Below are 16,340 nucleotides of genomic sequence, written 5' to 3'. Positions count from 1 at the left end.
TCATCTCACTATCTGAAATAAAAACAAATTGCCAAACTGGACAACTGATGCTTTTTATGTGGATATTTCAGGGGTTTTTAAGTGAAATTAACATGCAGACAAAAAAAAAAAGATTTAACCAGACTACATGTAACCCTCAACTTTGATCCATATTTTTTGCTGGAACAATTTAGAGGGAGGCAGTAGCAGAGCAACATTTCATCAAACCAACAAAAAAGTTCAGCGTAATTAATAAAAGAAATGAAACCATAGAAAGGCTGAGGGGAGGGCAAACTGCTGTTTCAACACGACAGAAGAAATAGGCAGACTGAAGAGAAGCACAAGGTTGAGCTTGCAGCTTTTGCTAATCCTCACACTTGTTGCCTCCAGTGACTCATTCATGAAACAATAAGAAAACTGACGTTCACAATGTTTTAATTGTCAAATCAGGAGTGAGTCACAGCAGGTGGCTTGTGTAGGGTGTCATTCATCTCTGAGCTTCAGTTCCATCTCTCAGGAATTGTTGTAATGTTGAGAAAAGTTACTCACCAGCTGCGAAACACCAGCAGATCTCCAGAAGTACACCACGGAAAATAAAGTTTGCCTTCCTCCTGGTAACCTGAACATTTGTAGCAGCAGACTGGAAACTGACATGTTGAAGTCCCACAGGCGGAGAGCTTTATGTGGAGCACTGTGTCTCTGGGCATGAGGGGCTATTTCTGATACAAGGTGTCAGAATACACTCCAGTCGCTCACAACACCTCACACAGGACTGAATGTGCATGCATGTGTCGGCACTAATCTGCAGCTGCAGGTGTGAGTGCACTGTAAGCATACATGCGGATTAGATTTTACTGGATAAAAGCCATTTCTATTTTTGAGTGCAAATACGCAGAGTGATATCTATATTCATAGCTGTGGGCACAAAAGGATTTCACGGGACTTTAGAGAGCTTAGTGACAAGCCTCTGTCACTAGTCACCTCAAATTTTCCCCTCTAGCTGAGTCACAGAGGGGTTTTCTGTATTTGTGTATGCGGTGAACGATATTTGATCCCACAATTCCTCTGACACACTCTAGCCAAGAGCTGCCTTTGGGTTGCAAAGTATTGTCCAAAATGACTTGGTATGCTGAAGGATTAAGATTTCCCTTCTCTTGAAGTCAGGGGCCGAGCTGAGCAACCCTCGAAAAACAACCCCATGCCAAACCTGAATTCAGTAATGAAGGGGTGTCCCAATACTTTTGTCCACATAGGACAAAAGAGGTTGGAGAAGGAGCTTGTGATCGGAGGGTCACCGGTTCGATTCCCCCACCGGACGGGCAGGAAAAATTTGGGTGACTGGGTGAGTGATTAATGCAAAAAAAATTGCTCTCCCCCACCATTAGCCGGCTGATGTGCCCTTGAGCAAGGCACTTAACCCCGCCAATATGCTCCCCGGGCGCTTGATGCAGCCCACTGCTCCTGTGTGTGTTTCACTGCATAATTTGCCAGGTGTTGCATGTGTGTGTTCAACTAAGGATGGGTCAAATGCAGAAGACAAATTCCGTGTGTGTATGTAAAAATATATATGCTGCCAATAAAGTGATTCTTAATTCTTTTTTTACATCAAACATAGGTCAGATGTTGATGTGTAAAGTGAAAGATTTTACCCACAGTATCAGTTCAGTGCTCACTACCTGCTCAGCACCAAACAGGACACAGTTAGCAACTAGCTGGTGAATATGGTGCAGCTTTCGGCAGCTAAAGAGCCAGATATTTCCCTCAGGAGTTAGTGGAAACCAAAAGAGCTCAAAGTGAGTGGAGAATTTTGTCTTCCACTCATCATGTGGCCAGAAACAAGACTGAGTGCAAGTAGCAACAAACCCCAACAACAGCGATTCTATTTAAAAAACAGATTTTAAATGCCCGTAAAAGATATTATTATGGTTCCATTGTTAGTTTCCATCACAGCTGCAGTTACATTTAAACCACTCTTGTGAAGTGGCAGAGTCAAAGGGGGAAGGTGTTATTTTTAAACTGCCAGTAAGATGGCAAAACTGTGCGGACTGCTGCAAAGTTTGACCTGCATGACACCTGAAGAGCTCTGAAAACACCCGTAGAGCTTTGCCCCTGATATGCATCCTGTGTGTTCTGCCAAACATGTCGGGTTTTACTTTTGTAACAGTGACTGAGCTACAAATTCACATCACCAACCATTTACAGATGTCAAAAATGTTGTTTAAAATGTACCAATAGCTTTCAAATAACCTTATAGTAGTTTGTTTACATACACAATGTACTGTGTTATCGTCCAGCACAGTAGCAGAAATATTTGTCATGGTAATTGCAAGATGACTGTGAGCACAGCAGACTGCTGTTTTACTATCAAGTTCTTACCCTGAACTAAAACTGTCACATTCATGCTCCTAATCTGCCTCTAAATCTTCTCACTGGTCACTTGACATAAAAATATTCTCATCATCAGTTGCTTCAGAGACACTCATTTACTACTACTGGATATTTTGGATTTATTTTTAAGTGGGGTGGCACCAGGTACTTATCCATAGCCAGTCTACATGTTCCCGTTTGGAGAAGCTGTCAGAGTATTAGCACAGAAGCTAAGCAATATGGATGGAGGCAGCAAAACTTTAGCAAGCAGAGTAGTAAGTAAACCTATTAAGTTTCCCCAAATACAACAAGGAAATAAAAGTATGCAGGAGAGCAGCAGTTTTTAATTTAGACGTGAATTCTCACCAATTTGACTCGGGAGATTTTTTGTAAAAACACTTTGAGCTATAGAAGGGGTTTGGAAGTGTCTTGTAACTGAGTGGAAATTAAGTGAGGTGTAACATTGTCACCATATCTGCACTAAAAGGCTAAATGTTGACTACTGGTGTACTTTAACGAACCCTCTGGCCTCTAAACAATTTTCTCCATAGGAGTATTTTTAGTTCATCTGGTCTCCTTGTGTAATAACGGTCCTTAACGCCACCATCCCCTCATGAATTGAAAGGTTCTGCCTGGGGTGGTAAAATGCTCTGCAAGCATCGCTAATGGTGTTCATGAGGGTCCTCAGTCGAAACAGAGGGTCATAATCTGGTGTCCATCTTTTTGCCATTCTCAACATCTTTCTCTGGCTCACTCATGTGGATGTTCCAAAATATCATCTGCCATCATCTTCTGTGGCATCACGTTAGCTGGAAGTGGCACACTGAAAGTTGCGTTCCTTTTCTAGTAAACTTGTACATTATGCACTTTTATCAATGCAAAGAAGAAAGTCAGTCCCACAGACTTGAAAAACACCTGGATGTTGAGGTCAATCCATTTATATTTTTCGTCACTGGCAATTTTTTTTAAGAGCTTCTTTATTTGTACGGTGACAAATGGGTTTTAGCTGCGTCATTGCTGAAAAACAGTTTGAAAAAGTCCATTGGTGTGTAGCTATGTGCTATTTGAGTTCAGCTGATGGCCAGGGGGGTCCTGCTGGGATGAACCTCTGTTGCTCTGAACACATGTGTCTAGATCCCTCGCTCTCCATTTTCCAGGACGTGGCTGAGGGTACTGGCTTCTGCCATGTCTGTACTGGAGACTTGGATCTTGTTCTGCTTCAGCCTCTTGATACACTACATGTACCACTGGGTCTGGATCTTGGAAGGGGTATTCTGTGGATAACCATTACTGTAAAGCAAAAAGATTTTAAAAAGATGAGCTCATATATATCAAACAAGTAATTATCTTTGTACATCTCATCCACGTGATGGACACTGTCCATCAGTATTGGTATTCATTTAAAAGTATGACACCATTTCCTGACTGATTACTTCACTAATGAGTTGAAAGCTACTTAAAAATAAATAAAACAAAGACAATACATCCTGCAACTGTAGAGCAAAACTGCTCTACAAAAGAATGAAACTCAAGTGTCTGTTCACTTTACAGCAAATCAATACAAGGGGGGGTTGAATACTGCATGAGAAAGCCATAATCTCTTCACATCACCGTTCCAGCTGAACAAGACTCATGGCTGAAGCCCCTCCGTCACTCACTGTGCAACAGGACACCGCAACAACTGAACAGATGCCCACCATATTTACAAATAAAGAACTATCCACGCATACCCATGGTTTTTATCGTATTTCACATGAATTTAAAACACATATTAACTTAAGCCGCATACTCTTCAGCTAGATCATGTCCCTTCATCATCCGTGAGGAAACTCTCTGCACCCGACGCCACATCAACGTCGCTTTCAAGAATAACTTCAATGCCAGCTGCTGCTCCTTCTTCATCATCATCATTTCCGTTCTTATGTCTTCGTATTGAAGCCATTTTTCACAAGTAGCTATAGCGTGAGGACAAACTTCTCGAAATATGCGGCTGTCCGTCTCTGTAAATGCGACTGATGCTACAGAGTCAGAAACCCAGAATCTGATTGGTCGAAAATTTAAGAACACTATCGCTGATTGGTCGATACTCTCAAACAAACTTATTATTACCACTGAACGGCTAGCTAGAGCATCCCTGGCTTTGGGTAACGTATTAAAAGAAAAAACAACAAAATCCCGTAAGGAAGGAGGAGATCGTGCAGACTGTAAAGGATCAAACACATGGCTTTAAGATGGCAGGCTTCGATTTCCGTATGAAACAAAGTTGTTAAAGGCCAAAACACGATTTCTTCCGGTGCCGTTTATTAAATATCCCGCAAATGTCAGAGGAAACGGAAATAGGAATTTGCCGCGTGTGGAGCCAATCACATTGCGACGAGTTAATGAACTGCAGCACTGACAGCTGGTATCAACAGCATTCATATTCAAAACTACAAAGCTAAACACAAGTTGCAGGAAACATTATTAAAGTAACAAAAGTATTCATTATGTACAATGGGCCATTTTAGAAGAATTATTGATGCATTAATGTGTTCATCACTTTAATTTTGCAGCCGCTGTAGGTGGAGTTCATTTTAATTAGTTCGTACTTCTGGGTAATTTATTCTATTGTAATACATCGTCATTTATTATCCGATTTATGCTTTGTATTAATTAATTAATTTCAATCTGCAAAGTAACTAAACATTGAAGTTGTCAGACAAATGGAAGTGAAGTAAAAAGTACAATATTTCCCTCTGAAATGTGGTGGAGGAAAAGTTTAAAATAGTGCAAAATGTAAATACTAGACCTTGAACTTGAATGTAATGCAGTGCTTGAGTAAATGTTCTTAGTTAGCCACGGACGTAACTTCGGGGGGCACAGGGGACATGTCCCCTGCACTTTTTCAAAAGGTCGTTTTGGTCCTCTGCACTTTTTACCGTCCAAAAACAATGTCACCTGGCCTGGGTCACGTCAGCTAGAAGGATTGTAATATCAGAGGTTTCATTTACATTAACGTTTGAATCGGTGTCCATGTAACTAGTATACTACTACTGTAACTAGTATATCGTACCATAATCATAAATGTGAAACAGTCTCAGCTAGTCAGCCTGATGTTTTCCTCCTCTGTGAAAGAAGCAGTAGAACAGGAAATGTTCAGAGCATCCCTGAAACTAAATCAAACTAAATGCAATCTCCTGCTTCCAGTGACAACATCTGTGTCTTGGTATGCAAGACACACATTCCCATTCTCACACACACCCACACACACACCAATACCAATATCCTTAACTCTTGTATTGCATCACCAACAGCAGATAGTGAAATGTTCCCTTCTGTCAAGTCACTACACGTCGTTAGGAGAGTTTAGTCAGTCGTTTATGAACAGGAAATCCAAGCACTTCACTGTGTCAGAGAGAAATTTAACTGCATTAAAATGATGGCAGAGGAAGTCTACTCAGTTGCATAGACAGATACTGTAAGTGGGTTATTCAGCCGCAGTAATATAACCATTCACTCACAAAACAATCATAATGAAACATTTAATCTTCAGGAGGTTTACAGAGACTTTCAGTATACAATAAGATATGAATCTCTAAAATGTGATTCATTTTGTTGGTCAGGAATTCCAATCAATCTTAGCATCTCTACGCAACTACTGACCCCATGCAGAACGTTAGAAACCCTTGAAAATGGCATGAGTGCATCTGCATTGTCATTTCAGTCTGCAATGGCTGCATTTTAATCACTCGAGGACAGTGCTGTATTTGAGCGGTTATTAGTATAGCAGGGAGTGCAGCCAGGGTCATGAACAAATGAGTTCAGTGTCACTCTCACCTTGCAAGGGTATGTGGATGTTGGAGAGCACTTTAATGTACATGGTATGGACCCAAATCTCCTGCTAATGAGAATTATGTTTGACAGAAATAACTAAATGCAGTGGATTTTAAATAAGGTCAGTACACACAAGGACACATTGAAAGAACAAAACAGGAACAAACCATGACAGAGAGATGGGAAAAACATGAGTGAACACTGGGGAATCAGGGAGGCAAAACCAAAACCCCAACAGATGCCAGATTTTCCATATTCAGCTTGGATACACAACACCCGTGTATACATTTACATACAAACGCAGAAGGCGCAGTAAGACTGGAAGGATAACCAAATAATTTTCAAATAACTTAAACGTGTACGCATCTAAATCTAAGTAGTTCACTCAATGACCTTTCACTGAAGAGGCCGTGTGAAAACGTTTTTTTTAAGGTTCCTAATGTGCTCCCAGGAAGGGGAAGTAGCATCTCTAAAGACAAATTTCCCAGGCTGTCATCTGATTTTTAGAAGATAACAATGGTACACAGAACAACCCTAAAATTAGCTTTTTTTAAAACCCGGATGTGTCTGGAAAACAGCACACGTTCTACTCTCAGGACATACCCAGTTTCACAGGAGTATAGTGGACCTCTGCCATCCAGGAGGTCTGTTGTCTGGTGACCAGTGAAGCACTTAGGGTTAAATGTTTTCATGGTGAATTGACATAAGTGCCTGACAGAGTACCATGCATTATTTATTCATGTTCCACCCTCACAACTTCAGTCATTTTGTGAAAGCAACATGATTCTCGTCCAAATGAACCTTGAATTTATTCAAAACAACATCTCCCGTCTTTTGCCATGCTTTAAATCTGATTTCATCTTTTAAAAATTCACACTTGTTGCACAGAGCGACAACAAAGTATCTTTCAGAAATCTGTGCTTTTCAGACAGTGATAATCAGCCACAGATGCACATAACTTTGCTGGAGGTTTGTGAGCCCACATTATTAACCTTAGGAGGAATGCAAAAATGTTCTTTCAGTGGGCAAAATGTGATGTCTGATGAGTCACGTTGTGTACCTGCATATGTGAAGACAGCAGGGTTGCAGTGAATGATTTCCTCTTAAAGTCAGTATTTTCACACAAATGTTTTGCATGCTCTTTTATCCACAGGGCATTTCGTGATAATGACCCTCCTGAGACGAATAACTGATTCATACTGTGTGAAAGATGGGGTTTAATTCAGCTTTGAGAAATATCAAAACTTTGTTTAAAAGTAGTCGACCCAGTGGGAGGTATTCCTCACTTATTAAAAATTGATTTTGTCGCTTATCTTTTAATGAGCACAATTTTCAAATGAACGCATGTGGTGATTCCCTCCAAAATGAGAATTATTTCAGAGGTCTCACTCATTGTATCTGGCAGTTTTTGGTTTTCTTTTCAACAGGCTGGTAGACTCAAGTGCAAGCAAGTGAAACACAACATCCAAGTCCAAAATGTCCACAAGTCCACATCCAAAATGTGGCAAAAATACAAAGAGAAAGAGCTTCACGTGCTGTTCAGGATGTGTCACATTACCTCCCAAATTGCTACCCTTTGCGGAAACATACAACAAACATACTCGACTACATCCAGCTTACCCCAGAGGACATCCATGTTCCTGCTGCTATCATAATGCTTATTTGAAACTGTGTGTGTATGTGTGTCTCAGCTTTATATTTCAATGAGACTTGTGCCTAATGGTATAAGATACCATGAAAAATAAAACATCACCATGTGCTAATGGTCTACATCCATCAGTGCTGAATCTCTCTCAGGAAGTGCGTCAGCACTGTCAGCAGAGCGAGTAAGAGTAGGGAAAAACTGAAGAGCACAGCAGTAACCTTATTTTACAATGAATCACTGATTGTGGGGGTTATTTTCAATTACCCCAAATTTCCTTCTGGGTAGTCGAACACTGACACCACAGACCTGCTTTCCCGGATCTGAGCCCCAAGGGAAAACTTATCAACCCCATAACTGGTCACATATGAGAGGAGTGAAGAGCAGCTTTGTAATGCAGCATATTGTTATAATCTGTTTTCATTGCCATCTGTATTGAAAAGAAAGCAGACACTTCTTTTATTAAAAAAAAAGTTTTTGTCTCATGTCAAGAACATTCATAGCTGTGAACTACAGTAACAAAGTACATTTATCCAAATACTGTACTTAAGTATAATTCTAAGGTCTTTTGTTTAGCCTAAATGTATCATGTATCATGTTTTTCACTCTTTCCTACCCGTGAGCCCTCACATTGATCTTGAAGGGGGTCTGACCATTGGCTGAGAACCACCCAGACCAAAGTTACATCATATTACCACAGTAATCAACACTAGGCCCAACTCAGCCTTCTACAATAATAAAATGAAGCACTGATGCATCAGTAATAATCTAATGATAACATATAATATATCAGTCACTGGGGTTACCTAACACTTTGCTCATAATACTTCATTCATTCACAGCATTTTTAGATTGTTGTTGTGTCTTCAGACCTGATCTGACTTGGTCCACTCATAATCCTGCCGTTTGCCTCATGTGTTGTTCGCTGCTACCCTCTAGTGATCAAACGAGGGAACACCAAGAGACACATAAAACCTGATGAATGCTGCTCACCTCTCCTGTTTACTGTTTACCATTTATTGTATGTGCACTGCACTTGGTCATTATGTACATCCTGTAATGGTAAACATAACTGAAGAGGAGCACATGAACAGAATTTTTACACAATTTAGTAATACAGCAGACAGGCAAACACATAACGTACAGTAATCCAAATCTGATCACTTCCATACATACCACGACTTCAAACACACATCCACTGACTACTATATAGAGGTTAGCTTTTTAACGTAGCCATAAGGTTGCTGATAGAGAATTCAGTCAGCGAGGGAGCTAATGAAGATTATTTCACATGTAAGTCCCCAGTGTAAATAGAGAAGCACATACTACACACCTCCTGTGTCTCGTAAGTCACCATAGAAAGCGAAACCCAGCGTCCTGTTCAGGATCCATTCTGGATCCAAATTCACAGCAAACACAATTTTTGTCCTTTTTGTGATCAGTGGGAAGTCCTCAATGCAGATGAACAAACTGGGAATCCTGGGCGATACTGAAGTCCAACAAAGGGAAAAAGCATGACGAGGAAAACTAAATCATCTAATCATCTAATCCAAACAGCAGCGATGTAGAGAACAAACGTGAGAAGACAAACATTGTGTGTGTTAAAATTGATTTTAAATACATTATTGAGATTTAAGTCCAACATCAGAATAAAACAGCCCCTCTGGGTTTCCAGTAGAGTAACACATCAAGGTGAGGATGTTATAGGATCTCATTAGTGTCCTGTGAAAAGATCAAACCCCCAGGTTCAGTTTCCACTTGCTTACAAGTAAATACACACATTTTATTTTTTGCATATGTTTGTCACTGGCCCCTGGACTCCATACTAGCACTATGAAATACTTTTGACACAAGAGGACAATGTCAGAAGCCAGTTTCCTGTCATACAGAGGGACAATCACATCAGCCAGTGTATTCGCAGACGTCTGCTCTGGATTCAGACTATTTGGCCTGCAACACGTACAGCTCCAGGAAAAAATGTTGATACTTTGAGCCGTGTGTGCTGTACCTCACTGTTGATATGAAGTGGTGTTACTCATCCAGATAAAAAGCTGCACGGTAAATTATAAATAATTAGTGTCATTGATGTAAACAATACACACAAAGCGCTTAAAACAACACAAAAAAAGTTGCAATTGTTGCAAATCAGTATCGTGATAAAAGATGACAGCATGGACCGGGACCTGAGAGGAATTAGAAACTCTGAAATATGTTAATCCACTCATCAGCCTTACAGTATTTTGAGAGAAAATCCTCAACTCTCTAAGCATTGCAGTTGTCAGATGTTACGGTCTTTAAGAACACAAGCTGGAAGGAAAGAATGTGATATAATCTTACAGCCAGTTGATGAGTTAATGGCCAAAACACCCTCAAACTTGTTTTTTGCACACATTAGCTGATGACATGCAGTGCTGTCATTTAAACCAAAATACAGCAGGTCTGATGCACAAAGCAACAGCATGAAAACGGACAAACGTGACTAATAAATAAATAACAATGGCTTCCCTTCAAGGCTACACACAGCAAAGTTGTCAGGTTGTGCTTTCACAGATCTCGTCCCCAAAAAATATATCTTACTGTATGAGTGAGTGTGCATGAGGCCGCAGGGTGCTTCATGTCCGGAACTGTACATGTGCTAATCCTATAATACAGCATACAATCCCCACACACAAGGCCGGATCACTCAGACACAACAATGATAAATCACTCTCCTGCAGCACAACGTCTTTTCGTTAATCTGCCTCTTTGATATTTAAGTCAGGTATTTTAAATTGTAGCAGCTTTCCTTTTATTGTTTTTTTATTGAGTTTAGTTTTCCATTTTCAGTTATCCTCAGCAGAACACATTTGAAGGCTAATGGGGATGGAAGCCAGCCTGTAATCAAAGCAACAATCAAAATCAGTAACTGTAGTTTGCTTTCTTTATTTTTCATATTATATATATTGGATTGTTAATTGGTACCTTTAAAATGGCCTATTTATAAAAGGTTTGACTCCAGTTCATTTTCACTGAAACACATGTAGTAACTTGTTGTACTTTTTTTTCATATTTCTAGGAACATTTAATTGCATGAAAAATCATAGGTTTGATACAACAGAACTGATCATGAATCCAATTTTGACACAAAGTATGAGGCAAAATCTGCCTACACAACTGGATGCTTTGTGTATAAATAGCTTGATTGCTGTTAAATGCTTTTTGTGCCTTACAGACTATCAGGCGCTCTGAATCCCTTATTTAGAGCAGTCTGTGAAATGCTTGCTAAGTTTACTCCCTGATGTGTTTTTTTTCTTATCTTGCATGCCGATTCGTCTATTGCTGTCTTTTGATCGGACTCCACTGAATCAAACGTTTCTGTGTTTCTCTAGACATCCCGGGGACATCTGCTTTGACTGATGGGTTGGTTCAGGGCTAAGGACACTCAACAAGGGAGGACAATGTTGCACCACATACATACAGGAGGTACATTTGAGGTACAGGGAGTCATTAGTTCAGTAACAATGTAAGTCTGGGCGCCGAAGTTCTGTAGTCGTTTGTGGTCTTTGCAGAGCAACTGGATGCTGTGTGTTCTGTGTGTGTGTGTGGTGAGAAGGTCGCGGGTCATACAGGTCATAGCACAGATATAAAGGCAGATGTTGAGGGAAGAGGGTGGTGATATGCTGACCAGAGGCGATGATGCATTTTTAGGATTTGGTGACAGAATCGGCAGGGACGCCCTCTCCTCGCTCACTTCCCTTCACTGTGTATTCAGTAGAGGGGTTTTTGTCCTTGGCTTTCAAATTCTGACCAGGCGTCATTTAGTTCCATGAAGATCATCTTGGCATATTGTTCATAGGGCTGTCCTGTCGCCTGTGAGGGCAAAAACACATGTTAGAACATCAAGTTAAAACATGTTGCGCTTCTGGCCATGTTCAAATGAGACATGCAAAGCAGGACAGATCAGATGTTTTAACGCTGCTCTCAAAATTCAAGAGCTTAACGTAATTCGGTGTGCTGCATGGCGGCAGTCAAAAAGAAAGAAACAAATGACATACACACACAATATCAATGCTGTCACACACAGGTGAGATTCTGTGTTTGACTTGATTTTATACATAGTACATATGTTATTTTTCACTTTATTTTAAATCATATTATTTTATAATCCTATTTTCCATTTATGTTTCTTTGTATTCTATTTTTATCCTTATTTTAACTTTTTATTTTTACTGTTATTTTATTTTTAACTGTTATTTTTACTGTATGAAGTGGGATTTATTCTCCATTCTATTTTCCATTAATTATATAATTGTATCCCTGTTTTTATGTTTGTTGACGTCTTTTTATGTGTGTATATATGTGCTGTATTTCTTGCATGAAAGGTGTTATGTAAGTTTATCATTACTATTATTATTTTATGTGTCCTTTCATCAATTAACTTTTTGTTGTCCTAAATGAATGTGCTCGTGTTATTTTTATGAAGGTTTTTTTTTTTTTATGAAGATTGAGAATATTCACAGGCTTTTATGAAGATTATGCAACTAAATCATAGCTGATGGAAAGCTGCCTCTATGTCTGCCCTGTACTGATGATTGATATCCTGCCGTCTTGTATTGATTGATCACTGGGTATTGTTCTTGTGATTCACTCACTAGAACCCTGTGATTGTGTTGTCCATTTTGGACTCTGCCTACGCTCCTGGTCTGATAAAAGAGAGGCTGAATACAGGGGTGAGGAGCTCCTGTATTTTCTCCTTGCATGTGTGCTGGCGAAGTCTACCTGCCACGATCTCAGGACAAATCTTAAAGCCATAACCTGAATCACCTGACAGTAAAACAAAAAAGACGGCTCCAATGACTGCAACCACAGGTAAGGTCTTTTTGTCTGTTGCCATTGTCTCTCTCTTTCCATTTGTAGGGACAGTGAGGTTTTGCTGTGTTGTTGTAAGTCATTTTCTGTTCCCTGTTTTTCACTTCACAGATATAAACTGTCTTCCAGGCGCCAGATGGTGGTGCTGATGTTCAGCTAAAGGCTGCTGACTCGCTCCACATGACACAAGCACACTGACAAAACTACAGAGTACAACTGTGAAGATCCAGAGCCAGATTTTGTGGATCCTTGGCTCCCATTGCAATAATGCCCCTGATTCTACATCTCCTAGTCCTGATCTTCGTGGGGTCTATAAAAGGATCTCCAGTGATCAAGAAAGCACCAGACGTAAGAGTAGCCGATGTCAATATTTTTCTGACCATGGCATGGCAAGTAGCCAACCACATAAACCCTAATTCCAGCTGTTATGTCTGTGGCCTAATGCCCTACACGGTTGGAGAAGGTCTACCTCTGATGGCCTTACCTGCCTCTGACTGTGACACCTGCCATCTGTTGCATATTCCCTTGTCACAGTCTTATTCTCACCCTGACTGTACAAGAATCTCCAAAATGAGACCACTTAACTGTTCTGGACAACACACCAACTGCAACAGATGTCTCAAACCTCCCAAACCTGTTCCCATACTGCTGATGCCTCGGCCGTTCGCTTGGTGTCTCCAGAATGATGGTAAGACATCTGTAGGAGAATCTAACTGCCTTCGTACATTCAAATGGGACCCGAAACAAACAAATATCAACTTTAAAAAAACTCTGAATTCTGCACCTCAGCACTGTGTGGAAGCAGCGGGCCAGACTCGCCTCAACGCGTTAGCTCACCGCACCGCTAGCTGCTCCATCTCCTCTCCTGTAGGAATGTACTGGGTATGCGGAAACCTTGCATACCCTTATCTCCCTGTGGATTACAAAGGGCGCTGTGGCTTGGCATACGTCGTGCCAGCTATGAGAGTGGCTCACTCCCTGCCCCAGAAACCTCTTCTCAAACGAGTACGACGTGGAGTTTCAGATCTCTTCGGGACTCATCATCAATCACCTTTCAAAAACGCACTTGGTCCCCTTCTTCCTTTTTATGGAATAATGTCTGCCTTAGATCAAATTGCGGATCTATCTCATGCAGTCGAAGTTATAGCTAATGAAACTGGTAAGGCACTCATGCTGATATCGAGCGAACTCGCTTCTGTTAGACTTGTAGCTTTGCAAAACAGAGCAGCTTTGGATTTTCTTTTAGCAGCCCAAGGAGGAACTTGTGCTGTTATTGGTTCTGAATGTTGTACCTTTGTGCCTGAATATAACGCTACAATTGGTGATATAGTAAATCATCTCCATGAGACTGCCAACTCTGTTCACCAGGATAGTAGTTCTTTATTTGATTGGTTGAGAATAACTTTTGGATCACTGAAGCATCCCATTATTGAGGTGACAATGATTTTGGTTGTTACCATTGTATTACTGTCTTTGTTTATGTCATGTGTGAAAAAGTTCCTGTTCAACTGTTGACTTCAATGTCATTGATCCTTAGGTATAATATATCTCTTAGATTACAATGTGCTTCAAAACACAATGTCAGAAACACACAAACAGTATTTTACCAGCTTAATACAGCACATGAGAAGTCACAGCAACTTTTCCTGGTTTTATGTCTAATGAATGGGAGCGTCTGATGGTTACGTAGATTTTATTAGCTTTGTTACTTCTGCATACATCTGCATTCACGTGTGGATGTCTGTTTATAGAGATCAGCCGAAATATCGTTTGTACGTCTCAAGTTGCTAATCAAACGGTACAAAAATGACCAACCCACGGAGGAGGAAGTCTTAGTTGAGATGTCCCGTTATCTGCATACCTGTTGATTACACCAAAAGCCCTGAAGCACTGGTTGTTGCCCCCAGAGGTCAAATTGTCTGGTGCCAAAGAAAGGGACTATCACTTCAATATTTCTCTACAAACTATGTTCTATTATTAAAGGAAAAAGTCAAGAAAATAAAGTATTTGACAGGAAAAATATTGATTAGCCTTGTTGATTTTTATACATAAAGCAGTGGTGCCTGTAGAACCCCAAACGGTTAGGAAATAAAGTCAGTGTGAACAAAATGCAAGAACCTTTGGACGGACAAGCTTTTGTTCTCTCCCTCTATGCACAAAGGTAAAGATCCTCACTTCACCGGTCATTATCTGTCTCACCTTATCGGGGTGGACGACCAGGACTGCTTTGCGGTAGACCTTCTTGACCTGTTCTGGTGTAACCAGGTCAGCCATGCCCACAGGCTTCCAGCGTGTCTCTCCTTCCCACAGCACAGTGTGCATGGTGGACAGCAGAGCACGGATGTTACGCTCCTTCCCCTCGATCCAGTCCAGAATCTGGGTCACAAGCAGGAGAGTGAGAGAAGGGAGGCCATTAGCCGGTGATGACAAGATATGGAACAATAATTAGCAGAAATGCTTTCACTGATTTTGGCTCTGGTGAAATGTTTTTAAGGGAGTAATTAGAGGAACCAAAGTCTGGTCATGGGAGACCTACATCGGTCGCTTCATTAATTCTGGAATTAAAAGAAACAGGCTTTAACAGACGAAGGTTTTGAGTACACCATCCTACTTTAGGAAATCACTGAATAGTTTCTTTTGTGCTACAACGCACAAACAGTTGACAAAAACCCAGTGAACTGATGCCAAACTGTAATTCTACTCAGATGTAGTGACGCAACAGTCATGGGAGTTTGTAGTGTTTCTCACAGAAATTTCCTTATTTTCATTAGCACACAGATGTTATTCAATAGGTCCTCGCAAAAAAATAAATAAAGAAATAAATAAAAATCAGTGCCTTTAGTTTCTCAGGGTCCATCTCTTTGGCCATCTCCTCCTTTCTCATCTCTGCAATAGTCCTGGGCCCCTTCTTCTCTTTGGTCCCCGAAAAACCCTGACCAGACAGCAGGTCATCAAAGTTGGCATCTGAGGCCTTGGGCTTAGAACCTGGCAGAGATGGATATAAGCACAAAGTCAGAAATGCAACAGATACAACGTAGGAAATCTAACTAGAGCTGTGACTGCTTAGGCTTTTAAATTCAGGTTAAAACAACAAACAAAACAATTAAATGAAACAGATTTAGGATTAAAAAAACAACAAAACAGTGTGTAAGTAGTGTAGGTATATACTCAGTGTCCACAGTTCTTAGGTGTATGTGAATGCATCATCAGGAATTTTGAGAAAGTCACAACCTGACCACAATATTTGACTCGTAACAGACGACATCAAATCTAATTCTCCATCTCAAGCTCACCCATGCCAGCCTGTGCTTTGCTCCCTGCGCTAGGTGAGCCCATTGCAGAGAAGTTGTAGTTGACGTTGACGTTGACGTTGTAGTTGGGTCGGTTCTGGGGCGATGTGTGAGGCATCGGGGTGTGGCTGGGGCTGGGCTTTGGCTGCGGGGCAGGGCCCTGTCCCTGGGGTTGCCAGCCTCCACCAGTACCAGCACCAGGCTGCCACGAGGGGAAGCCAGCTCCTGTGTGGGACTGCCAACCTTCTGCATGTTGGGGAGATGGAGGAGGTCGCGATGGGGAGCCCATGGGAGGAATGAAAGGGGTTGTTCCAGTAGGTGTGGTGGGTTTGCTGGAGAAGCCAGAACCTGCCGAAGGAAAGGATGGAGATTATGACATAGTCCTGGCAGTGAAAATACCT

General features: G+C 41.0%; 2 protein-coding genes and 1 long non-coding RNA gene across 9 annotated transcripts in view; all 3 read right to left on the bottom strand.

Annotated features, from left to right (window-relative positions):
* The window catches only part of lepr (leptin receptor), a 33,229-nt gene extending 32,682 nt beyond the window's left edge, over nucleotides 1-547 (bottom strand). The window contains exon 1 of the mRNA XM_046391737.1: nucleotides 529-547. The gene's annotated coding sequence lies outside the window, so the exon portion shown is untranslated. The remainder of the gene's footprint in view (nucleotides 1-528) is intronic.
* Nucleotides 548-2,457: 1,910 nt separating this feature from the next.
* LOC124061218 lies at nucleotides 2,458-4,917 on the bottom strand. Its single transcript, XR_006843698.1, has 2 exons — nucleotides 4,136-4,917; nucleotides 2,458-3,636 (listed from the first exon to the last, which is right to left on the bottom strand). It is a non-coding gene; the product is annotated as an uncharacterized LOC124061218 (long non-coding RNA).
* Nucleotides 4,918-9,393: 4,476 nt separating this feature from the next.
* The window catches only part of dnajc6 (DnaJ (Hsp40) homolog, subfamily C, member 6), a 36,995-nt gene continuing 30,048 nt past the window's right edge, over nucleotides 9,394-16,340 (bottom strand). For all 7 annotated transcript variants that reach the window (XM_046391330.1, XM_046391331.1, XM_046391332.1 and 4 more), the window contains 4 exons: nucleotides 15,943-16,287; nucleotides 15,486-15,634; nucleotides 14,849-15,025; nucleotides 9,394-11,650 (listed from right to left, as the gene is read on the bottom strand). In XM_046391330.1, coding sequence (XP_046247286.1) covers nucleotides 11,549-11,650; nucleotides 14,849-15,025; nucleotides 15,486-15,634; nucleotides 15,943-16,287 — 773 coding nt within the window. In that variant the 3' untranslated portion in view covers nucleotides 9,394-11,548. The remainder of the gene's footprint in view (nucleotides 11,651-14,848; nucleotides 15,026-15,485; nucleotides 15,635-15,942; nucleotides 16,288-16,340) is intronic.

Source organism: Scatophagus argus, chromosome 6 (assembly GCF_020382885.2).
Source record: "Scatophagus argus isolate fScaArg1 chromosome 6, fScaArg1.pri, whole genome shotgun sequence".
NCBI lineage: Eukaryota > Metazoa > Chordata > Actinopteri > Scatophagidae > Scatophagus > Scatophagus argus.
This window is presented reverse-complemented; position numbering and strand designations above follow the sequence as displayed.